The sequence below is a fragment of the Protopterus annectens genome, chromosome 1.part0 (assembly GCF_019279795.1).
Source record: "Protopterus annectens isolate FY-2018-M chromosome 1.part0, PAN1.0, whole genome shotgun sequence".
NCBI lineage: Eukaryota > Metazoa > Chordata > Ceratodontiformes > Protopteridae > Protopterus > Protopterus annectens.
Genome location: NC_056725.1, coordinates 1,622,401,325 through 1,622,427,919, shown reverse-complemented (window position 1 = coordinate 1,622,427,919; position 26,595 = coordinate 1,622,401,325). Strand labels below are relative to the sequence as shown.

At 34.7% G+C, this 26,595-nt stretch overlaps 1 protein-coding gene across 1 annotated transcript in view; it reads right to left on the bottom strand.

Moving 5' to 3' along the window:
* LOC122799236 (bone gamma-carboxyglutamate protein) overlaps positions 1 to 25,538 on the bottom strand; it is a 77,304-nt gene extending 51,766 nt beyond the window's left edge. Inside the window, exon 1 of the mRNA XM_044068168.1 lies at positions 25,388 to 25,538. Within this exon, the coding sequence (XP_043924103.1) occupies positions 25,388 to 25,448 (61 nt within the window). The 5' untranslated portion in view covers positions 25,449 to 25,538. The remainder of the gene's footprint in view (positions 1 to 25,387) is intronic.
* Between the last annotated feature and the right edge of the window lie 1,057 nt (positions 25,539 to 26,595).

Sequence of the window (26,595 nt, the reverse complement as noted above, 5' to 3'; positions counted from 1 at the left end):
CTTTATAGACACAACATAAGTAATAAGCTCAGTGGTGGTTGGTGTTGTAGATGTATGATGCCTACCAATAGCAGGCTGATGCATGAGGTTTGTCTCCATTTTAGGCAGATAAAACTCAGCAGGACTCTATATATATATACTTAAAGCATGCTTTGTGTTTCTTGTGAACAAATGCTCATTTTAAATTTATTTTAAAAGCAAGCTTTATGCAGTGAGATTTAGAATGAATTATGAAAGTGAGAAGGAAACAAACACGTGGATATTAAAGCCATTCCTATCACTTCTGTAGATATAAAGGCTTAATATTTTAGTTACAGATAAGTCTGTGAATGTAAATGACATTTTGGTTTGGCTTATACAAAGATATCGTATTCCTGATAAACTGTATTGTTTCTTGAGTCTAGTTTCTTCAGTAGTAGGTGGAGGGTGAGGGTGTGGTTAAAATATGTCTAATGGTACGATTACTTTATCTAGAAATACTTGGTTGAGGACAGTCAAATATACTTTTTCTGAGGAGTAAAACTAAGTAAATAAATAAATAGTTTTTTTTTTTTTTTTGGTTTGTGGGTAAAGAGTACAGGAAATAAACAGTTGTGATAAAACAAACCTAAATGTAATCCTTGTACTGAAAAAATACATTTAAGGGAAGCTCTGTCAATGTAATGTATAGCTTATATTTTAAAGAAAGACATATTTATGCCAACTGTTTATTTTCAAAGAATTACAAAAAGGAAGGATGTAGAGAAACAGATTTTGCTGACTAAGAAAGAACAAAATGAATGCCTTAAGTCAACGGATAATGGGGTGGAGGCAGGGGATGTTAGTGAAGAAGATACATTTAGAGGAAGAAGGATAAAATAAGTGAGGAAGGAGAAAAAAAGAGAGTATGGGTAAGCTCTGGTCAAAATAGCCAAATGTGGTAAATGAAGAGGCAAAGAGAACAGGGACCAAGAAAGAGAAAAATTATAGTGTTTCCATAAGGTATTAAAGCCTACAGTAGAGTATAACATATATAATTTTAACGTGAATGTATTTATTAATATTTAAGATTTATTTGAATAGTGACTTATACATGAGGGATATTAATTAAACATTATTCTCACTATAAGATCACAATTTAATCAATTATATGATATTATATATATATTTGATGAAATTCATCACACACAAGTGTGTATATATATATATATATATATATATATATATATATTTATTATATATATTTTTTATTTTTTAATTCATTTATTTTTCAGTAGCATAGGATTTATTAAATTTAGCATTGTCTAATTAATCAATTAGTAATTAATTGGGGTGTGACTTGTGTATTAAAATCAAGGCAACATTTGTAATCTGTATTCTGAAGAAGTTCGTCACATCGGACGAAACCCGGGTAAATTCATTTCTGTGCTGCTACTAATTCGTGTTTGTGCTGCTATTTTGTGTGTGTTATTTCAAGAATAAATCATCCATTATTGCTGAGAATTGCTGAGAATTTTCATCTTTCTACAGCGTGGATTTTTGTCAGTGAGTTTGCTGTGGTAACACCGGATTCCCGTGTTCTTGAACTTCTCGGACCTACAGCATTAGTTTGTATTGTTTTTCTGGGTATCAGTGGTTATGGAAGGTGAGGTTGTTCCAGTTCCGGTGGATACCGGAGTGTTACTTCAGCAGATTTGTGAACAACTCAGAGAGCATTCGGCTCTTATACATCAATTAATGGAAAAAGACAATCATGTTCATTTGGAATCAGTGAGCGATAGCCTTGGGTTACCCTTAACACAGGTTACACCACAGTCTTGTGGTACTGATATACAAGGTCAACGTAACCTTGGAGAGACCGTTCATTTGTCTGAAATTAAGAACAATAGAGCATGGCGAGACAACAATTATTCATTTAATATGGGGAATAAGTCCAAACCCCATACACCAAAGCAGAGTAATACTTCTATGCATGATATGTTAAAAACTTTTGAAATGAAGCTATTCAAATATAAAAGAATTCAGCTAGAGAACAGTTACTTAAACAAAAATATAGAATTAAACATGGTTCCCAAAGGCTTGCGCCTTTGGAGATATCCCAATGGTTGCGAAGACAATGTACTTATGCTTGACAAACTGCATGAACTGTTCAATAGTACCGGAATCAAATTGATGGAAATTATGATCAAGCATAACAATATTAGAATTGAAACCTTGCTCAATGAACTTGACTGTTTAAATCAAAACATCAGTCAGGATTTATTGTTTGAGCGCAACTATACGAATTACATCAACATCATACGGGATGTAGACACCAGCTGTGACATTTTGTTCAACAAAAAACATTTCAAAATTGTTAGGGATATTAAAAGATATGAAATTGGGGATGTTTATCCTAAAACTAAACGAGTCACTCGCAGTCATGGTAACCAAAGTCATGAGGGGCGTATGCGACCAGAGCAGGAAGTGAATGATGTCACTTCCGATAGTGAATGCCACGAACATCATGGTACTGGCAAATTTAACGGTGGTTTCATAGATGAGGGAGTTCGGTGGTCTGAGAGGCTCCTAAACCGAGGGCAAAACACAGAGGCAGAAGAATACAGGAGCATGGGGGCACGACCTAAGAAAGATTTTTTGTCTACAAAAAATGCAAAAAACGTTTGGAAGAGCCACAGGTAGTCAGTGTGTCTTACATTGACAGTACCCCCCGCGTTTATGGCTCGTTGGACTTACAAAATGACTGTCAAGACTTTGGTGTATATGATATTTCAAATCAAAACAGTAATCGAGGTTTGTGTCTTAAATACAATGTTATTAGTGATACCATTCAGTCAACTGTGGAAATACTAACATCTAATAACAGTAATAGAACACACACTGGTGAATTTGTTAACAACGAGTTCATCAATTGTGAGACGAATTTTGAAACTGTTATAGCTGATGGTATGAATGATTATATAACTCATGGTTTATGCTACAATGATGATAGTAAATTAGATAGTTTCACGAATTTAGAAGTTGTACAACAATGTGAACAAAATGCTGAAACATATGTAGTTAACCTTGTTGACAACATTGATAGATGTAATTTTGTTCATCAGGACATTCAAGTCAATAATGATGTTATTTTTGTTAATAACAATCATGGCATCTATAATGATGTAACATTAGCTAATATGAATAATAGTATCATGGGTAAAAAATCTCAAGATATACATGAGGGAGACCAAATGTTATTAGACCTTTCCGTATATGAAATTACGGATGAAACAACGTGTACAAACAATGTGACTGGTAAAAATGAATTTGAGAACACCAATAATGATAGTACACTAGCATTTATGAATAAATCTCATACATCCCCGATATATAATGATATGATCATTCCCATTAATTTTCATATTGATTTGGATCCTGAACATTACTTTGATGAAATGCATCAACCTTCTTCAAATATTAGTTTTGAACAAACAAATAGTGAATTTTTAAGTAACCCCACTGTAGTAACTAATACCCATGGGGACTTTAAAATATTCAATTATTCCAGGAATGTAATGAGTTGTGAACATGCCAATCTTTTCTCAAGAGGATTTAATTTTGTACCATGTCGTAAGGGTAGGCTAGTCAATTCACTCATTGACTTAAAATTATTTATTAGGAAATTGAATTTAAAAACTTTTTTTAAGGACATACCAAATGATAATATGTCTATTAAATATAATAATAAACTGACTAAACCCAGTGTCTTTAACCCCCCAATACATGATAAAGTAGCCTTATTCGAAAAAATAACTGAAATGGATATTAGGAATTTTCACCAACAATACAAGAAACCCATACACATTAATATGGTCAAGGAACAACAAACTATCCTTGATTATATATTGGGACTTATGGACATTAGAATAATGAGACTGGATAAAGGCAGTGGGGTGGTTATAACAGACAAGGGGGATTATATTTCCTATATGACCACAATGTTATTTGGTGATTCATATTCTGAGGTCAGCTTGAATGAAATTCACATTGCCCACCAAAGAATTGATAATTTTTTGGAAGACATGTTAATGCAAGGAGAGATTTCGGAGGATGAATATGGGTTTTTGAAGAACGATTATCCTGTAATTAGTGGGATTTTTGGTATACCCAAGATTCATAAAGGTCTGAATAATTTACAATTCAGACCAATAGTAGATGGCAAGAGAAGCAAGACATGCTTCATTGGTCAATATCTAGACCATCACTTTAAAAAGGGTCTAACAAAATTTCCCTATATCACTAAAGATTCTTGGGATTTTTTGAACAGGTTGAATGAATTTAAAATGGATAACGGATACATTTTTGTCACTGTGGATGTATGCAATCTTTTTACATGCATTCCACATGACATAGGCTTAATTTGGTTAGAGGAACAACTTTTTGAATCCAGAATGTATGATCAAACTAAAATTAATACTTTGATTAATCTCATGGACATTGTGTTACATAATAATTTTATATATTTTGAAGGGAATTATTATCAACAGATTGATGGAGTTGCCATGGGGGCAGCTTGTGCCCCCATGTATGCAAATCTCATAATGACCTACTGGGAACAAAATTTTGTTTTCACGAGTGGATTTCAGAAACATATTAAAATGTATTCAAGATACCTGGACAATATTTTTATCGTCTGGGATCAAGATGAAAGAGAATTACACATCTTTTTGGAATACATAAATAATAATGTCCGATATTTGAAATTCACGCATAACATTAGTTATGATGAAATCACCTTTTTGGATGTCAAAATTACATACCATAAGAATAATGGTTGTTTGCAATCAAATATTTTCAGAAAACCAACGTTTTCAAATTCTTACCTCCACTATGACAGCTGGCACCCTGACCATCAGAAAAAGGCTGTTGTCAAGGGCCAGATGGTCAGGGCGGCCAGGATGGTCAGTGATGAGGGGGAATTTATTAAAGAATTGAAATTTATGGCAACCATGTTTATTAATAGGGGTTATTCTGAAGCTTTTTGTGAAAAAATACTTGAAGAAGTGAAAGATAAGAGACTCACAGGATTTTATGAGGCTATATTATGTCATGGGTACAGTAGTGGAAAAATAAATAACAACAATGTAGATACTCATCAATTGCCCTTGTATATTTCTGTATTTGATGACTCCTATGAAGTTATCAGAAATATAATTAAGAGAAATTGGGGGAGTTTGACTAATGATAATAGCATGGCACATATGTTTCAAGGTCAACTCAAATTTGTTTATAAAAAAGATTTATCTTTTAAGGAATTTTTTGAAAATACGACGGAATCAGCCAAGCATAAAACAAACAGGTCAGTTGGCAATTTCAAATGTGGGAGGTGTACAGTTTGTACACATATAAAATGTACAGGTGGTAGACTTATGGTAAATTTCCACAATATCAATATAGGAGGACACTTTAATTGTTATACCTCAAATGTCATATATATTGCACTGTGCCAGGATTGTAGGGCATTCTATATAGGTAAAACTAGCAGACATTTTAGGAACAGAATTAAAGAACACCTGCTAGATATTCAACATATGAGAACTACGAATGCCCTTGCTAGACATATACAATCCAACAAAACTCATACATTTAAATTTTGTATCATTCAGCATATTGAATATGATGTACGTGGTAAATACACTAAATATGACTTAGATGTTAATGAATTGAAGTGGCAAATATTATTGAATGCATACAATTGGCCTGGTCTGAACGAATATTGTAGTATTAAACCTATATTAAACAACAATCATATTAAGGGTAGAACATGATTAGGTTAACATTAACTATTATACATTTAGAACATAGACATAAATGTGTTTACAATAAAAATAAATTATATTAATTTTTATTTAATTTTTTTCATATTTCATACATGTGTTTTTATATACATATTTTTATACAATATATAATTTTAACGTGAATGTATTTATTAATATTTAAGATTTATTTGAATAGTGACTTATACATGAGGGATATTAATTAAACATTATTCTCACTATAAGATCACAATTTAATCAATTATATGATATTATATATATATTTGATGAAATTCATCACACACAAGTGTGTATATATATATATATATATATATATATATATATATATATATATATTTATTATATATATTTTTTATTTTTTAATTCATTTATTTTTCAGTAGCATAGGATTTATTAAATTTAACATTGTCTAATTAATCAATTAGTAATTAATTGGGGTGTGACTTGTGTATTAAAATCAAGGCAACATTTGTAATCTGTATTCTGAAGAAGTTCGTCACATCGGACGAAACCCGGGTAAATTCGTTTCTGTGCTGCTACTAATTCGTGTTTGTGCTGCTATTTTGTGTGTGTTATTTCAAGAATAAATCATCCATTGTTGCTGAGAATTGCTGAGAATTTTCATCTTTCTACAGCGTGGATTTTTGTCAGTGAGTTTGCTGTGGTAATACCGGATTCCCGTGTTCTTGAACTTCTCGGACCTACAGCATTAGTTTGTATTGTTTTTCTGGGTATCTACAGTAGAGTATAGTTCTAAAAGTAAAAAAAAAAAAAAAACAGCAGGGGGAGAAATAAGTGGAGGAGCTAGTGTTGACAGAAGAGAAATAAAAGTCATGAAAAAAAGAGAAGAAAGATAGAATATAAATGTAAAGAAAACACGGTAAGAAATAATAAAGTGGTGTCTTTTGATGTGAATAGTATGAAAGCTAGCACTAGATGGTAGACAACAATACTTCTTATACATTAGATTAAAAATGCAATGCAATGTAGACTTTTAGATAGAAAATGGAGGAGGGGTAGCTATTTTATTTTCTAGAAAGAATTGTATTCTGGAGTATAACAGGGCTGGGAGGATTGTAAGGTTTGAAGAATAAAACGACTAATGTTAGATGTAACAACAGTGAAACTGTGAGGGTTGTTGTTATTTAGAGCTCCTTAATGAGGAGGCATGAAATTAAAGATTAAAAAAAAAAAACAAGATTTAATTTTCTTGTCAAGGAAGCCAACATAATTAGAAGGGAATTAAAAGAGTGATGCAAATGAGGAAGAAAGAACCTGTTTGCAGATGTTTAGATGTTAAGAAAAACAAAAAAAAAAAATGGACTAAAGCTGTTTTAAGAATAGAAGGACTACACCTTTGCTACCTGAATGGCAAAGGCATAAACTGATTCTTTTTCAGCATTCAAGGACTTGTGTTTAAGAAGTGAAGTATGTGAGATAAATAAGTTAGTTGAACATTCAGTGATATGTGTAAAATGATGTAATTCTAAGGGCAAGGATGAAGAAGGTGAAGAGTGAATGGAAGCTGAATAACACTTTGTTGGATGACAGTATTGATAGAAATATGTTGTTTTGTAAGGCATTGGTGGACTCACTGGGAATTGTATGACCAAAATAGTGAATCATGGAAGAATTTGAAGAAGGATTTGAGGCTGCGTTTGGACAGAAAAGTAAGGGAATATATGGCAGGGAGTATAAGGTATACAATGACTAAAGAGTGAAATTCTAAAAACTGATGGAGGGAAATATTAAGAGCTAAGAAAATGGAGTTAAGAAGATGAGGAATAAGAAGGGCTTTGGTGAAATATATGCACATAAATGCTGTCATTAAAATTACTGATTATGTATAGTATGTAATGTAATGAACATATATGTTAATATAATAAATTTACTGAAGGAAAAAAGATTAATACAAAACAGTTTGTGAAATATTAACTGACAGGAGTAAAGATTTGATGCAAGATAGTTTGTGAAATGTTAAGTGTAGGAAGTGATGATGTTTTTGGAATGTACCTCACAAGACATCTGCAGCTGCTGGAAAGGCCACAGAAGTACCTCACAAAGAGGATTACTGGCCTCAAACAGATGCCCTACACTGACAATCTCAAAAAACTCCAGCTTTACTTTGTAGCATATCGCCTACTCCGAGGAGATCTCTTGCCTAACATATAAAGCTATGTTAAACCCAGAGCTGTTGGACATGCTACACCTAAAGAAATCCCAACCCCTCCGAGCTACACACTCTAGGGACCTAAACCATGTCACCACAATGAACAGGACATGCTGGAGGGATAGATTCCTGTCCCGGAGACTTCCTACACTCTGGAACAAGCTACCCATCTATGTCAAGCAAAGTTCCTCATTAGCACTCTTCAAGAAAAATCTTGATGAGTGGATGGAAAACAGGAAATACACCCCAGGAATCACTTCTGTGGCTCTGCTCGACAGGGGCACAGGAAATTAACTTTCTTGGGTGGTGTAAGCCAGGGAACCTTGTTGGCTAGGCTTACTTAGGCCCTTGGGCTGATAGCCTAGTACCTACCTATGAACCTGTGTCCGAAAATATTTTCCTAGACTCACTCAAAAACTGTTTAAACAAGCTTTTTGTTGAGGATTGTTTGTCACATCTGTCCAATATTTAGATAAGCTTCTTATGAACTGCAGAAAAACAAAGCTTAATGCTTCCCTACAAACTAAGACTAAATGGCAGCCATTGCAATTATGGAATAATAAGCAAATTATTATCAGTTCTGCAGACAAAGCCAGAAATATTGTTATTCTAAAGAGTTTGGAGTACTTGGATTTGAATTTTGCATATTTATTAGATGGCTTGAGTTACATGGCTGAAGTATATTCTGTTTATGATAAGGCTTTGGAAGTGTTTGAAGAACATTTATATAAACATAACATATCCCTGCATTTTGCTATTTACTTATGATTTATAAAAATATATTCAGATCTCTTAGAAGACTGAAAGTGCCAGGGCATGGGCTTTTTACCAAATACTCTCATTGTGATTAATATTGAATTACATCAGTATATGACCAAGTGCACTCATGCAATAAAGATTCTTCTAATTTTCTTTAAAAGGTTAGATATGTTGAGTGGTATCAAGATGTGTATTTTTAATAATTGATTAGCTACACTGATTGAGTAGAGGCTGTAATTTTATGGGAGATTCTATGAGAACATGTTATAGTTTGGAAATCATGTAGTTTTTCTTAACTATTTTATCTTCGATTATATCCTGTAAGGGTAGATGACATTTTTGCTCAGTCATATGGCAATTTAGTTATAAAGTTATTTGAATTAGAATGCATTTATTATAACCCCTTTTTGTCAAAAGCATTGTTTATTACCATTATTTTGTTGATTTATTGCATGTGCTGGTGGAGACCCCATTGGTGCCTTGCAATTTATTTAGGATCTGAAGTACAACAGATTATTTTGAGGAAGATACTGAATTCAGTTCCACAATTTTATTTATTTATTTGACATTTGCTGACTGGGTTGGTCCAGCTGGGACAGAGCCCTTTTTCAGTAGAGACCCGGGGAGAAAACTCCACAGTTAATACAAACATATCCCTGGGATTCAATAAAGCCTACACTAAGTGTACACAATATGTATTCAATAAAATTCTTCTCGTTTTTGTGCTTTCTAGTCAATAAAACAGGTTACACTAAGTGTACATGTAGTCTACACTTTGTGGTAACCTTTATGAATCCCTGTCAATATTTAAAGCAGCAAGAATATCAGTAGGAAAACTAAAATTAAAAGGAAGAAGTTATGTGTTATGTTTGTGTTGTCTGTTCCTCAGAACAGTGTACACTTAGTGTAGGCTTTATTGAAGTTACATTAATACAAACATATGTAAGTAGCTACATACAAAAGCAGGTTAACATGAATGGTAATTAGTTTGTACAAATCAGGATGTTTTATGGTACAGTGCAATAGTATAGAAAAGATAAAACAGTTAAAATTTGAAAGGCAAAGTATAGTGGTTATTGTGTAGTAAGAGGTGGTGGGTAAGTATGGGTTTCTAAGTTTAGTCATTCTACTTTTAAAGGCTATACATCAGTACAAAATAATCTAGCTGACAGTGGGAGAAGGGGTGGTAGTATGAAATGATTTCATAAGAGTGAGGTAGTGGCAGAGAGGTAGGGAAGATGGCTTGCAGAGTTGAACAGGAGAGAGATAGGAGGAAGGGTTCTCTGCGGTAAAGAGAAAGGTGGGAGAAGGGTGGATGAGATATGGTTAAATCGGGGGGGGGGATAGAATTGACATAGTTTATTTTTGCTTAAGTGATTTTTACTGCCTTTCTGAACTGGTGTTTGGGTCTGATGTTTCGGATATCAAGTGATAGGTTGTTCCAGTTTTCAGCTGGGTAGCAGCTATAAAGTTTTCTTCCTATATTGATCTTGGGTTTGTGAATGGATAAAAGAAGGTCAGCGCTGTGGAGTGTTCTTGCTGGGGTGTAGGAGGAGATGATGGAAGCAAGGCTGGGGCAGAAAGTGGGCTGGTATAGAATAGAATGAATTATGTTAAGCTGAGGGAGAGTAGGTTATGGGAGAATTCTAACCATTTCAGTTTTTTGAGTACTAAGCAGTGATGAGAGGAGTATGGTAGTTCGGCAGTAAATTTAGCTACTTTGTTATAAGTTGATTCTAGTTTACAAACAAGTGAAGTCTGTAAATTGGTGAGTATATGAGAGCCATAGAGAAGGGTTGGTTGTAGGCAGGCATGTGATAGAGCAATTTTAGAGGTGCTAGAGAGAAAGTTTTTGTTTATATAAAGGAGACCAAGTTTTTGGTGGCTTTTCTTTATGTTATTTAGAACATGCAGGTCAAATTTGAGCTGATCATCAATAATAACCCCAAGGAGTTTGGTGTGGTTTTCCACTGAGATGGGTGTGTTATTGTGGGTGGTGATAGAAAAAGATGGTTTCAGGTGGGCCATTGTTTTCAGTGCAAAGAGTAAAAGTTTGGTCTTCTTTGGATTTAAGATAAGATGGTTTTGGTTGAGCCAGTTTTCAATAGACAAGAAGGAGTCCTGTGTTATGGTGTGGAGCTTGGGAAGGGTGTCAGCTATGGAGATGACTGTGGAGTCATCTGCATACTGCACTAGTGATGAGTGCATTTTCTTGAATAGTTGATGAGTAATTTTCTTGAATATCAGAGTGCACAGTATGGTATGAATGTGCCTACAGACTAGCATTTACTGTAAATCTGTCATATCCAATAATTTGTGCATGGCCATAGTTTTCACCTCCTACATTTACCTTCTTCTGTTTCCTACAGAGAGGTTTTAAGAACATGATGTGTTTTGAGTAGAAGATAAGTACTTCTACAGATTAATGTGGTATTATAGAAAAGCTGTATAATTTATTTCATGATAATATTTCATTTTAATGGCCTGTTGTGGTGCTAGTACATTATATAGAGAATTATTGGATTATAGTACTAGTAGGGATAATTCTCACAGAAATTTGGAAAACAAACCTCATAGTGATAAAAATGTTATCGTGTTCCCAAATGTGTTATTTCTCTTCACATTATTTCTGTGATGATTATTTCTGTGATGAAAAGTAGGTGGATGATTGTTACAAGATGATAATCTACACCATGACTTTGCAGCAATGTGTTGTATAAAATGTTAAAATATCAGTGACTTAATAAGGCAAGTAGAGAATTTATGTTTTTCCGTGACTCTAAAAAGGGATATACTACATCTGTGGAGACTGCAGTGTTTGTCCATTTGAAGATTTTTTTCTTCACAAGTTAATAGTTTGTTTCTTTGATTGTAAGGTTATTATAGTTGCAATACTGACTTGGTTATTTATGTTTTCATTTACCCTGTGTTTTTGTCATATAAGTTTAAATGTTGACTTGAGAAGCTCATCAAGGACATAAAAAGTAGCACAATAGAATGACCTTTGGTTATGGTATGAAACAAAATAGTGACATTAATGGCTTCAGCATATCAATTTTAGAGGAAGTAGTAATTTCTGATACAGTATATATTTCTATTAAAGATATATTGTTATTTAAAGAGAGCTTCCAGATTGTTAAATATGGTATACAGTCATCTTTTTTGTTTCAGTATTGATTGCAGTTGAAAGTCATTAATTGAATATATTTAATTTCATTAATTTTTAATTATTTTATTGTTTCTTTTATCTGGCCTATTTATTTTTATTCTGTGAAGATATTTACTGTAGCTCAAGGTTTTCATTTTTTTAATCCATTGAAAGTTATTTCAGGGTACTAAGAGTTTTCTTAATATGTTTTTCTGAATAAATATTTTTACTTTTTTGTCACTGGTCTTGTTGCTGTTAATTTATTTTTTATTATAGTTAGTATGATATGATATTGTGGAATATATGTTTGAATACCTTTTTTGCACTCAGTAAATGATTGTTTCATCAATTTCCTCTTTTTTGAGAATGGCTTGTTGAACTGCTTTATGCTTTCTTAAACACAGCAGGATCACTGTTTGTACAAGACTGCTGTGCACCTGTTCTCTAATTTTCCTCCAATGCTGTGCACTGTGGAGTTAGTATATTTATATGAAGGAGATGAGGGGAAGCATTGGGGCTTGCCTCTGCAAAAACTATTTTTTACTATTTTGTTTTATGTGTAAAAACTAAAATATTACTCGCAGAAAGGTTGCTTGATTAAATAATGAGGAAATATTTATGGAAGGTGTTTATTGTGTTTACTGAGTGAATTGTTAGAGAATAAATTGGAAATCTATCTCACAGATTATCAGTGTCAGCGTTCATGGAAGAAACTTTGAGATTATAAAATGGAATAGTCAAGGCTGACAAGTTATTCCCATAGTATCTGAATATTATGCAAACATTTTAAAAATAACTTTGTCAGTGGTCAGACAATTTAAATGGTATGGGGGTACATTGAAATGTGATGGATATGGTATATATGCATGTTAATATGTGCACTTGTTAAAACGAGGAAGGATTTAGGAGAAAGAAATGAAAATGTATGAATCTTTTGAAGAACAATATGAATCTTTTGCAAGTAAAACAAACTGTAAATGTTCATATTTAGAGAGGAATGGAAGAAATGAGACTAGATTTAGTTTATGTTGAACATCATCAAAGAAAGATAAGAGGAATAACTTTTAGCAGAGAGGATTAAGTAGATGACATTTGTTAAAATGCAGTGGACATGGTAAAAAAGTCAAAGTAGGATAATAAAGCAGAAAAAAACAGGAAAAAAGGAGATATGCAACTTGTAATAGAAATGAGATAGCTACAGTAATCAGAATAGCTAAGGCAAGCAAATGACTTGTAACAAGCACTGCATAAAATGAATTCTTCACATGTTAGAGAATAAAAGAGTTCTCTACTGCATGCAGAGTACTACTTAATCATTTGTGTTTTGTGTTGTTGACATGTCAGTAGTCAGATGTTACTTTTAAATGCCAGAGAAGACCAAAAAGGTGAGTTTCTATTTTTAAACATTTTCCCCATTCTCTGAGTTTGAGCTGTCATATGAAAGGTGTATATTTATATATATATATATATATATATATATATATATATATATATATACACACACACACACACACACACACACACACACACACACACGCACACACGCACACATGCACACACACACACACACACACACACACACACACACACACACACACAAACACACACACATATGTATATGTATAGAGAGAGAGAGAGACCGCGTGCCTGACCTTGTAGGAAGCATGAGGAAGAAGCACAGTCTCCCTGCAGGAATGATTTTTTTCCAGTGTGCTATAATGTTTTTCTGTTCAATTTTTTAAATTGCCATTCACGTCTGCTTTATATGTTTTAGTTACAATATTTTATGTCTTGACTTAGAAGGCTAAGGAGAACCACAAAAAAAGGTACTATAATATCAGGGAGACTAACTGGCAAGGTGAGATAATGTGGGGTGGTAAAATATTGAGGTACTTCATTATTTGACTTGGTATGTACTGAAGACAAGATGTGTTTCTCGTAGTGAAGTAGATACATATGCAAGAATGTGAAGTATTCTTTCAGAAGGTACAAGTGATTCAGAGATGGGTCATATGAGTTTGTATGTCTGGAATATTCTTTAGACAGATTTAAAGAATTTGGAATTGTAACTAAAGAGGTAATAACTCATTTAATCATAAGTAGGAAAACAATGTATGCATAAAGAATGGTAGAAGTTGCACATTTATATATTTTTATGTTTTATTTAATTTGAATTTATTAATCGGGATAGAAAACTGATCATGCGTGACCAATTTCAGTCTTATCCCAGGTCGATAAAGAAATCTTAAAAACAATATAAAAAAAGAGATTTAAGGCATAGATTAGTCAAAGTTTTGATTTACAAGAATTATTAAAGCAGGATGCTGTGATATATAGGTGAGAGTTGATTCTAAGGAGAGGGTTTTTATCTTATTTTTGTGTGGGTTATTGTTTAGACATCTCACTGGGTATTATGAAGAGATATGGGCAGACATATAGAGTCAGAGAGTATGAATGAGACGTTTCAAAGAAGAGTGCCTAAGATACTTACAAGTGAGATGGGTCTTTTGTAGGAGAAAAGTTAGACATGCCTTTGCTGAAGCAGAAAGAAAATAGAGACAAAAGTGAGTAAATGAGATTGTTAATAGTTGGGGGTGCAATTTTAAGTAAAGAAACAGAAGACATTGTAATTCAAATCTCAAAAGAGGATGATTTGTAGAGGTGAAGAAAATAAATGTTTTCATAGGAACAGTAGCAAAACCTTGCATGCACTTCATAAAACTGCTGTGAAAATGGAAATAAGAAAATGATTTCAAATCAAAATGGGATAATCGGTGCAATGTAGTGGAACATGAAAGGGAGAGGCAATTTTAGGGTTATTAGCTGCTAATTTAGAGTAATGTAAGAAGCAGCTGGTGTCTGAGTCACTGAAATAATTCTGTATATTACATTATGTTTTGTTACTATGAATGCCCTGAGGTATGTATCACTACACTAAGATTAAATGACTCAGAATAAGGTTTATACCGCTGATGAGCTGATCAATACCTTAGGGTAACAACAGTGGCAGCAGTTTAAATCAACTAAATATTTTAAAATGACATTAAATTATTATACTGATATCTCATCCTTTTTTATACAACCAGTGTACTAATTTGAATGACAAAGATTACAATTATTCTTGATTATTTTCAAGCACTCATTTCTATGTAGTAACTGCTATATTCTGTTTTAATGCATCTGTCTTCTTTGAGTCACATCTATTTTATAACTTTTTGGTCAAGTCAGTAAGCATACATTATTACCATGGATTCTGCCAGCAGTATACTGCAGTTTTTTTTTTTCAAGACTGCAGCTCAGTCCAGACATAATTCTTTGCCAAATTAGTATGTTGGTTAGTTTGACATGTTTTGTTCTGGAGCACAGCTGGCGTGCTAGCAACATTTGTTTGTGAATACTGATAGCAGATGTGGCTAATCTGTAAACATTTATGTGGTTGTATTGTGATATTCATGTTATACAGTCTGTGTCTAGATGATTTACTTGTTTACTTAATCATAAATTTAACATTCGGAAATGTATTTAGTCATCACTTCATTGTTTTATTTTCCTTTTTTATGAACTTATCTTAAATAATGCAGTATCATTTAATTTGTCTAAAAAATTAATATCAGTGCTTGTAATTTATGAGTTGAAACTTCAGAACGAACAACTTCTAAGAGAGTTTTCAGTTTTTAATAAAATGTCTGCTTGTTCCCTGTATGACAACCGATTTGTACATTAACAAAGAAAATATGTTTTTCATTTCATATTAAAAGATGCACTTTAGCTCACAATATTTTTTGTAACAGTGGTTTAATAGTTGAGTTAACCATTATCAGTTTGTGGAACTCAAGGCCGTTGTGATAAAATATTTGCATGCATTAGTTTACATTGGTTTGTTTAAGAAAGATATAATGTTATAGTGCAAAATCAGTTTAAGATCAGTGATACTTACAGACTCATAGATAGTTGGTAAGCTTGCAGTCTAGGAAACAGCTGAAGAATGTAACCCAACTGGTCCAGAGCACTGTTTGGTTAAATGACTTGCCCAGAGTTGCACAGTGGGCAAATAAAGGCTGAAGGAGTCAAACCTTGAACTCCTAAAAGTAACTTATTAGCATCTCATATCTTTAATCCTCTGCACTGACAGACAGTGACCTTAAAAGGTGTAACACAGAGTAACTAGAACAATTTATCATCCTTCTTATTTTGTTACACAGCAGTATCATACATTTCTCATTCACACTTTCTGCTATTAATAATGACCTGCTGATATGCTAATTGCTTAACAAAGCATTAATATTGGTAAATACATTATAAAGCACTTTTCTGAATTTTCATTCACTTGTGTGATAGTGATTTTAGTAAAATATGCAAGCTATTTACTGTTGCATAAATGATTAGTAATTTCTGAATGGCACCTCTGTGGCTGTTCTTTCTCCTGTGGAAGGGCCTCCCTTTCCATGCCCAAGTAAAGTTTTCAGAGCCATTTCCCAGCTTACTTTTTGCATGCAGCCATGAGGGTTGCCATGCTTCCTAGTCTGCTCCCCATGGGAGTACTGAGGGGCAAGGCCTCTTCTCTTTATCCCTCTCTTTCATGTTTGCTGCCATTGGAGTCATCTCATGGTGTCAGTGTGAGATGGCTGGTAACAGTAGCTCAGCCCTTTTTGCTTCAGCCTGTAAGCCGTAATTCTGTACTCCAAGCAGCAGGTAACACTAACACACAAGACAGTGAGTGCATTCGCATTCTGCTGTGAGACTTTGGTGTATAGTTAAGAGATGGCTTGCTCATTTCCTGACCATGCTTCCCATGAGCACCTTGACATTTTATTAAAGAGAGAACTGTGCAGACTCTTGACTTCTTGTTCTTTCCTTCTCAGGGTGATTTTCCCCAGTAACTAATATAGTAGTCTAAATCAGATCATCATCAGAGGATGAAATCCTGCAAATAAGCTCATAGCTGATAATTATTAGTAGGCAATACCTACATTTTTTTTAGAGGATGTTTAGTCTTTGATTAGTGTTACTTACTTAGAATATACTCCATTATACTCTTTCCAGCCTTCAAATGCTTACATATCATAAAATGCAATCACATACTCACTTTTGATTTTAAGTGTACACACTTTTTCTTGTATACCTATCCCTTTCATAAAAATAAGTTTTCTGAATGCAGCAAAATTGTTTTAGATTATATACACTCATAAAGGAAGCCTCCGTCCACTAATCACGGGGCATCCATTCACATAACCATTCAGCTGTACTTAGCTGACTCCTTTTCTTCAAAGGTACATTTTTTCCATTGGTGCAGTGCATTCTTCAACAAATACCTTCTTGCTGAAGCCCTTGTTCTAGTGCCCCTGACAGTGTGTCACAAAGCTTCTCTTGACCCATACTTCTACACATCACAGATTTGCCTTGTTTATTTTGCTCTTCTTAAAACTCATGAGGTATGTGATGCCAGATGTAGCAATTAATTCTAGACACATTTATTACAAATCCATATTATATTTATGAAACAAAACTCTCCTGGGGGGGGGGTGCCACCGTGATGTGTAAAAGGACTGCAAGATGACTACAAAGTGCCAGGTTTGCCAAACATGTGAGTGGGAGCTTAAAGGAGCACAGCTCGTGAATGTCTGATACAGACAGCTTTCTACATTCCACCAAGCTTCAGTCTGCACACCCCCCAATTCATATTGATGAATGGAGTACCCTCTGGATTTCACACTAATTGCAGGTACTTCCTTTATCCCACACAAGAGTCTGGGCCATATACTTAGTTTCATACTGGCATTTAAATTTCTAGAGTTCACAATGGGAAATGGTCTTTCATCTCACTGTCATACTTATGAGTATTTTGTAAACGTATATTCCCTTATATCTCACATTGATGACCTTCCTATGGATTCCCAGATCTGGGACTCTCCCCTAAATTCCACATTAATTTAGGAACTTTTCAGTAAGTTTTTACACTGGTATCTTAGGCTTGGCAGATATGTGTATTCTTTAATATTTTAAATGCTACAGCAGTAGTCATTGAAATTATAAATTTACAAATTATGTCAAATGGCAACATAGAATGATTTGATGATTTTTAGGTTATCTGTGTCTTTGTTTATATTTCTTAAGTTCTTTTTATTTTTAAATAGCTTATCACATCCTGTCAGGTTCTCTAGTTGAGCACAAAGCTAGATCTTGTGCTGAATTTTTATGGCATTCATGAAAATCTCTTATGCAGCACACAGGATCTTACTCCATGCACAATTCATTCTTGTATACTGTATAAGGAAGAGATTTTAAAATAGTAGCATGTTGAGAAAGGCAATGCAGGCCTTTTCAAACTCTGCTAAATAGATATTATACAGGTCAGCAACAGCTGAGTACTGATGCAAAATGTATAGGCTTTAGAATGATATTTCTGTGCAATATGGTAACCTCTGTGACATTGCAGTGGATCTGGGTATCCCTCTATGAGTATTTAATATCTACATATCCTTTCTGTTTCTCTTAGGGTTTTCACTGGGTGATATGGTTTTATCTCAAATAGCAAAGATGTGCAGATGGTGAAGTGGTACCACTCCAAATTTCCTGTAGTTTTGTATGTCCTGTATGAAAGTGAGTGGATGCATGCATCTTTGATGGTTTCCCCTTGCTCAGGGTTAGTTCCTATGCCTTGTGCTCATGGGTGCTAGGTAGGCTGCAACTCTTCCTGTGATATTGAATCACATTAAGCAGGAAATCAGAAAATGAAAGAATGAATTAATGATTTATGATTTCCCCCTCAGCATAAATATAATACCACTAAACAGTGTATATGCTGTATATTCTGAAGTATATGTGGTTACCTGAAGTATGTGATTATTGACTATGTCTGTGTATGGTGGAAGGTTGATTAGAATACATCCAGAAATCCTGGAGCATAACTATTTGGTGCACCTTTACCAACAGCAGGCAGTTTTGCTAGTACATGGAGACCTTCCTGATCTCTACACTAGAGGCATACAGAGGCTGTCCCAACCTAGTATCAGATCCAGCCAAGATCAGAGCCTTTTCTATGTGCCATCTGACAATAATTAGAGATACCAACCTACACTTCTAGCCAGCTGTCAATGATCAGAGTTCCTATCCACTACATGCATCTCATTGTCAATGATGAAACTCTTGCCTTTCCCTTGTGACTTGTCAGCGACTGAAGTTGCTGGGTGCCCTCATTCATGCTCAGCCTGTACATACTGACTCTACATCTCTCAGGCTTTTGCCTTCCTCCAGTAGTGATCAGTGTGCATTGCTGGCTACCATGTGTACCATTCAGTAATCAGAGACTATGTCTCACCTACTACTTACTTTTAGTACGCAATGCATTGCTTCACCCCTCCTGGTATCAGACTACCTTACCCATCTCCATCACTTTCTCTGTATATCAATTAACCCATCATATCTTCCGTCAACCCAGCCGCACAGACCACTACATTACCACTTCTGGTATGCTGCATCAGGCACACAGTTTGCTCCATCCTTTGCAAATAAGATGCAGGCTGATTCTGTTTAAGAATCATATGCCACTGGCATTGGATGTGTAGGCCATTTTTTTGTATTCTGTTGGGCATTTTTCACTATGCTGTCATTATAGCAGCCTCTCCTGTTTACCTGCAGATCCTACCCCATCACCTTCCCCAAGTATTATCATATGGCAACATCATGGCTCCACTGTGCTACAAACCTGTATTTGTAAACTCTGGCCTATCTCTGTTTGTTATTATTAATAGTCTGTCGGAAGATTCTCACTGTTTTAAGACTTGTTTTTTTACTTGTTTTAAGCTAGATAGTGTAACCAAAGTGAATGGCATGTGGCTGCTGCATTGTTTGACTTCTACCAACAATACTTGTGTGTTAAGTCTGGTGTTCAATCCTATTATGTTGGGACTTACACCAGGAATTGCAGTTGCAGTGAATGTGTTTCTGTGTGACTACAAGCATATCTGTGTATCGGAGCTACTGTGATAAAGCATGGAAGTATAACTTGTATTTTGTACCATTACTTGGCACACACTAGTGGTGTTAGGAGTTTGACTGTGTCAGTTTCCCAGGCACACTAATTCCTTAAGCAAATTCTGTGGTGTGGGAACATGATAGCATATCCAGTCTTGCATGTATCTATATGTGTGTGTGTGTGTGTGTGTGTGTGTGTGTGTGTGTGAGAGAGACCATGATGTATATTTGTTTAATGCGTTGTACTTTGTTGACAAATAGCTAACATACAGCTGCACTAGTGCTTATTGTGAGAAGATGTTTCGTTTCAGCTACCATCACATTAAGTAGAAATCTGCTTAAAAGAGACTTTTGGAAAGCATATTTGTTGCTATGCTGTCACATTTTTGGTAATATGCATTTTTGTGGAGATATGAACTGTTTTATTTTGTCTACATGCTATTAAACTAATACAGCCTGTTACTTTGCATTATTCAGTATTTTTTTTACTGTTGTTGATTGACTGTGCTTAATATAATCATACTGACAAATGTAAATGTAGCCAGGATATTGGGAAAACTGTTCTTGGTGTAAGTCAGTAAACTGCATGGAATATTTTACATCTCTGAAGGCTTCTGGTGGTGGACAAAAGTGAATTCACTGAGGATCGGAATACCTGAACTGCATTTGTTGAAAATATCCTGTCCAAAAACATTTTTTAAGTGTTTTGCAGGGGGCCCCTGCACCCTCCAAACTTATATATACCAACTTCACAGTTGCATCAACTTGAACAAGGGGAAAATTCCCTCCAAAAAAGGCATCATTTTCAGCACAACTTATTTAAAGTCTTAGCTGGATGCTGGAGGTGATTTCCAATGGAGGGATTCTAAGTGTCGGTGAGTTGAACCTTGGGAAATTGAAGCTTAAATGTTTAGTCTTTGTCCACCAGTAGTTTACCCCATTAAAGCACCCATGTCAGTAGATCATGCTGTTCTGTTATGTAATGGAATTTGCAGTTAGCTGGTTGAAGATTGTGAAACAATATGTTGTGCAGTTGGTGACATTTTTGTAGATTGTGTAAGGAAGAGATGTTAAGATGGTAATGTATTAAGAAGGGCATTGCAGGCTCTTACAAACTCTGCTAAATGGATCTCAAGCAGGTCAGCAACAGCTGAGTACTGATGTAAAATGTATAGCCTTTAGGATGATATTAATGTACAGCATGGTAACCTTTGTGATGTTACACCAGATCTGTGTATCCATATCTGAGTTTTTAATATCTGAATTAAAAAAAAGTATAACATTTGAAAGACAGACACTATCTAGTCCAGCTAAGACTTTAAATAAGTGATGTATTTTAGGTCTACTTTGCATGTATCAGTCACTGTACTAGAGTGTGGATGACAAGCACAGAAAACAGGTTATTATAGCAGATATGGATTGCTGTATTTCAGCTGCATTTTTCTTCACCTAATGATGAAGTTTAACCAAGTGCATTGTACTTTTCCAGCACAATAAACTCTTTGGGCCAGATTCAATAACACCTACACTGAATGTTCACAATCTGTAATCAAGAATATCCCTACCACATTTTTTGTGCTTTCTAGTCACTCAGAAAGATTACACTAAGTCTATAGTTTGTGTAACCTTTATGAATCCCCTTCAGTATTTAAAGCTGCAAGAATATCAATAGGAAAACTAAAACTAGGAGGAAGAAGGTGTGAGTTATGTCTGTGTTGTCTGTTCACTTGTATGTTCAATGTTATTTTTTTAATTAAGTAAATATTTTACCCTACTACTTCCTCAGAGAACTATTTCAGTTATCCTTTACTACCATTTCTGTGGGAATGCTGGCCCCAGTGTGACCACCTAGCATTGTCATGTTGTGTCCTGTTTTTCCAACACAATTATTTTATTTTTTCTTGAAAGATAGTTTGTGTGGATGAGTACTATAAAATTTTAGTAATGAGTTACCAGCATAAATTGTGTGCATATTGCTGTTCGTAAATCACAGTTATAACAATGAATAATACACAATGTGGTGTTTTAAGGAGATATTCTCATATTCCTTTTGAAACTGTTAGACTGAGATGAAAGAATCACTTTAGTGTGACCCTTTGATAAAAGTTATGAGTGACAGCATGTGATGTGCTACCACTGAGCTCATTTAGTGATGTGTCGTATTTAACAATAACATACTGGATTTTTTTTACACAATACAAATAACCATCCATCATAAGTTTGGCTGTTACTTTACTCTAAAACCAAGGTCTTTTTACTGAAAGTGAGATGAAATTTGAATTCATACATTCCTTATCAACTATTTCATGATATTTCATTATAAACATTCAGCAACTGGAAGCTGAAGTAAAAAGAAAAAATAAAATAGGCAATCCTCTCCAAACTGAGGCAATAAAGATAATAAAATGAATAGTGCACATCAGCTATTGCATGAAATGCATGAAAAAACCAGGAAAAAATACACACAAAACACATACAGTTAAAAATATACTAAACACAGACAACAGACACACACACACCACAAATCCTTTTAGAAAACCTAGCAGTAAAAACATTGCTTTTGCTAGTGATATAAAGAAAAAGCTGACAACTATAATTCTGACTGAAAAAATATATATTTTGCAGAGTGGAAAGCCACCCTGAACCCTGCACACGTCTGCTGTTTAATTCTCCTCACTCTGAGGTTCCACATCCTCAGGGTGGGAATGGACATCTCCCTTTCTAGATGATGTGTAGTTTTACAGTACCAACACATCGTCAGATTACAATAGCTGACTGTTCTGTCTATAGGAAAGTTGATGTTTCTAATGTTGCCTTTCTAGGCAGAAATCTTTTTGTTGTCTAATGTTTAACTCATTTTTTTAAATCAGGCATACATGGCCCCTAATAGACTGAATATATTTAGTCAAGCCATTTCTAGGTGTCATTGGCATTGTGAATTATATCTGGCTTCTTTCTTGCTTACTTGGTGGTCATGTGAAAAATCTAAATCTTGATGGGATAACAATGAATCATTGTGGTATAGCAGTTAATGTTTCAGCCTTACAAAGTAATGATACCTAGTTGGATTTTTGGTTGGGGTGCCTTATTTGTGCAGTTTCTACATTCTCTCTATATTTGTCTGGGTTTCTTCTGGGGTCTTCAGTTTCCTTTCACACTCCAAAGACATCTTGGCATGTGTCAGAGTGTGGATAGCTGACTGTCTGTGCCCTATAGTAGAGTATTATCACATCTGAGGCTCATTCCTGCTTTACATCCATTGCTTAACAGGAGAGGGTCCATCCCCTTGCAACTCTGAACTGGATGAAAGCAGGCAGAGAAAATGAATGGATGGATGCATGTGGTGAAGCCATATCTATTTTCTTTTTATATGCATTATTATTTTCTGCTATAGTGCAGAATAGAATATAGTTTAACCTACAACACAGCTTATTCAATGTTATGCATTAATAAGCAGATCTTGAAACAAATTAAACCTGAAATTAGGGTGAATAGGAGCTTTAGGCTGATTCTTAGCTCTAGAAGCATGCTCAGAATAATGTTGCCAGCCAGAATTATGTCTCAGTTCTATCTATCCATCTATCTATCTATCTATCTATCTATCTATCTATCTATCTATCTATCTATCTATCTATCTATCTATCTGTCTGTCTATCTATATGTCTGTCTGTCTGTCTATCTGTCTGTCTATCTATCTACCTATGTATCTATTTGTTTTCAGACTGAGAATCATCTTGATTTGTATCAGTCACTCATAAATAATATGCTGTTTTCAGACATGGATTAATGATAGTAATAAGGAGAAAGTTTATAGTTCAACATGTTTTCTTGCATGCAGCTTTCATTTCAGTATTCATTTCCAGGATTAAGAGCACATTGCTGGAAACTGGAACATCCGTATACAAAGTGTTTGCCTCTTTCAACAGTTTTTGTTTCACAGTGTTTTACTGGTCTCATGGTGCCAACGTCTGTCAGACGCCCACATTTATATGTAGATTTACATTCTCTAATAAGGCAAGCCTTGTAAAAGAGACCACAACATTCCTCATGACTAGTCAGGATAATCTATAGTCACAAATCATACAGATGAAGTCCAGTGGCCAGTTCAGCCCTCCAGTTAGTCTGTCAGACTGCTTCAGACTGCTTCTGTTGAGCAGTCATTTCTGACACCTTCTTTAAATAGAAATGTCTCTGCATGGAAAGAATAGAAGCAGCAAAATAGGGATTTATTCAGAAATGGGTGGAGGATTGAATGATATCATGGGTGCAGTTTCATTGCCAAGGATTCTTAATTATAAAAAAGGCTAGATGTTAAAAATGTAGGGAAGACAGCTCCCATAAATTCTTCTGTATCAGTTTTTGAATTTCTTTTGATGCACCTGTCATGGCTGGGGGTGGGCGGTGGGGGATGGAGGCTTACTAACATAGTTTGTATTTGCTTTGAGGTGCTACACATAATAACACTTCTCAAAGCACTGTACAGGTGTAGGTTTGATATTTGTAAACAGGTAGACTGTCTTCTTTGCATAGCAACAATAATGGGTATATAACTTATCTCTGCTGTTTTTCCTCCTGCACCACTGAATGTGATACCATTTCATATATTATTTGGCCCCATTAATATTTGTACAATTGCACACTCATTTAACATTAGCTTTATCTTTTGAAACAAATGCAGTAAGTATTTATGCAGTAGCTCTTTTAGATTATAGGTTTAGTACGGCTGTAGTTCACCCCTGTTTAGCAGGTGCATACTGTTAAACATTATATGAACTTTTTAAAATCCATTTAAATATTAGATATTTAATTTTTTAAAGACGCTGTGAACACTCTCTTCTTCTGATGTATTGCTAACTAAGAACTAGTGTTAAACATAAGCCTGACACTGGATGGATAAATACAGTATTAACAGGTATTCTTTTAGGTGACATATAAGACTAATATTACTTTTATTCAAGACTTAGGATTTAGCTGGATAGAGAATAACTGCCACATTGCATTAGAGTGCAGACATTTTCTGACTGTTCTGCCTTGCTTGCTATGTCTTTGTAACTTGCCCAAAATACACAGTGGGTGCAAACTGTCATATGTCATCTAGCCAATATAAGACTTCAAAATAAACCAGTTCTTATCTTAAACAGTAGCTGTTCAAGTGGAGTACCAGAAACTGAGTGGTGTGAAATCTGGTGATTTTTTAAGATTACATCTGCATCTTTTATGACAAAGTCACATCTGTATTCATAGGCAAGGACTATTAATTGCTCATGTTAGTATTTATAAATATATACTAAGATGCTATACACCAACACAACTCAATCTTATTTTAAAGTTCCCTGGAATGCATCATTCAGTAGATACCAAATAATTAATTTTTCACACTAATAGTAAGATTATGTCAATGCTAGACTTGCAAAAAGAAAGAAAGAAAGAAAAAAAGCAGGAAACAACATTTACTGTATCAGATAAGTTTCTGTTACACCTTAACAGTAAGGCGTGATTTTGTTACTTTTTATACTTTAAAATTAAACATGTTCTTACCTCTTTTGCAAAAGCAGATGACTGCCAAGGCACAGAGTGTCAACAGAAAAAGAGTTCTCATTTTCTTCTGCTTTGTCTCTTTGAATGTGCTTCACTTTAGGTTTCTCATGCAGGCACTAGCTCTCCTTCTGTTGGGTACCTTGTTAGCTGTCCTCATTTATACCTTGAATGTATGGAGAAATATGATCAGAAACCTATCCAAACTGTCCACCCACTAGTCTACCACAAATGACCTGGAGTGGCTTAGGAGCTTAGCCAAACTAACAATAATTTAAACCTTATTCTTGTTTGCTTAACTCATTTCCAAGGCTTCATTATGGTCAGCCAAACCTCTGTCTGACAGCAGCCCAAACTGGGTTAAAATTAAAATTGTTTTGAACATGATTGACAACAGACTGAGTAAGCATGCCAAGACAAGTAAAAGTAAGACAAAATAAAATGGGAAGTCTAGGATCCTTCATCTGAATTCATTGAATGTGAATCCTGCTTTTAGTCTCACTGTGAAAGCTGAGTAAGGGATGTGTAGGTGACAACAGCATACAGCAGTAGCTAATCTGTGAGAAACAGCATGTGAAGTATTGGAGGACAAGGCATTTACTCACTAGCAGAAGCTAGTTTCTGCAAATGTAATTTCTAGTTAAGGAGGGGAAAATGTCAAAAGCATATATTAATCTGTGAAAAAGTAAACACAACATACTCATTTAAGAATGCTATGAAAATAGCCATCTCTAAAAGGAATACTTGGATTCAGACAAGTCTGCCTGCTTGCAGTGTAGCATGATATCTGCTGCACTGCTGTGTCAATAACTATGGTAAGAGGAAGGAGACGAAGATGATAAGTATAGGTAAGATGAGGGGATGCTTGGGTGTTCAATGCATATTTTTTATCCATGCAACCAGAATGTCAGATGTTTAGAAAAGCGTAAGAATTCACAAGTCTGTGGAGAATATTATGCATAACTGGAACACTATAGGAAAGATGGGGAGAATCTTATGTATAGCTAAATCCCATAGAAAGTTAGGAGACAACTTAGGCAACCATGAAATAGCTCAAAGGTACAACACTGACTAGGAGAAAGGGCACGCAGGATCATACAAAATGAAATGCACTTAGATGAAAGGATGTTTAACAGTAGGGTCTCGTGAGTGAGTATTGCAGCTTGTCACTTTCAGTGTCTTCAGAGGTGATACTATAGAAAGCGTAGAAG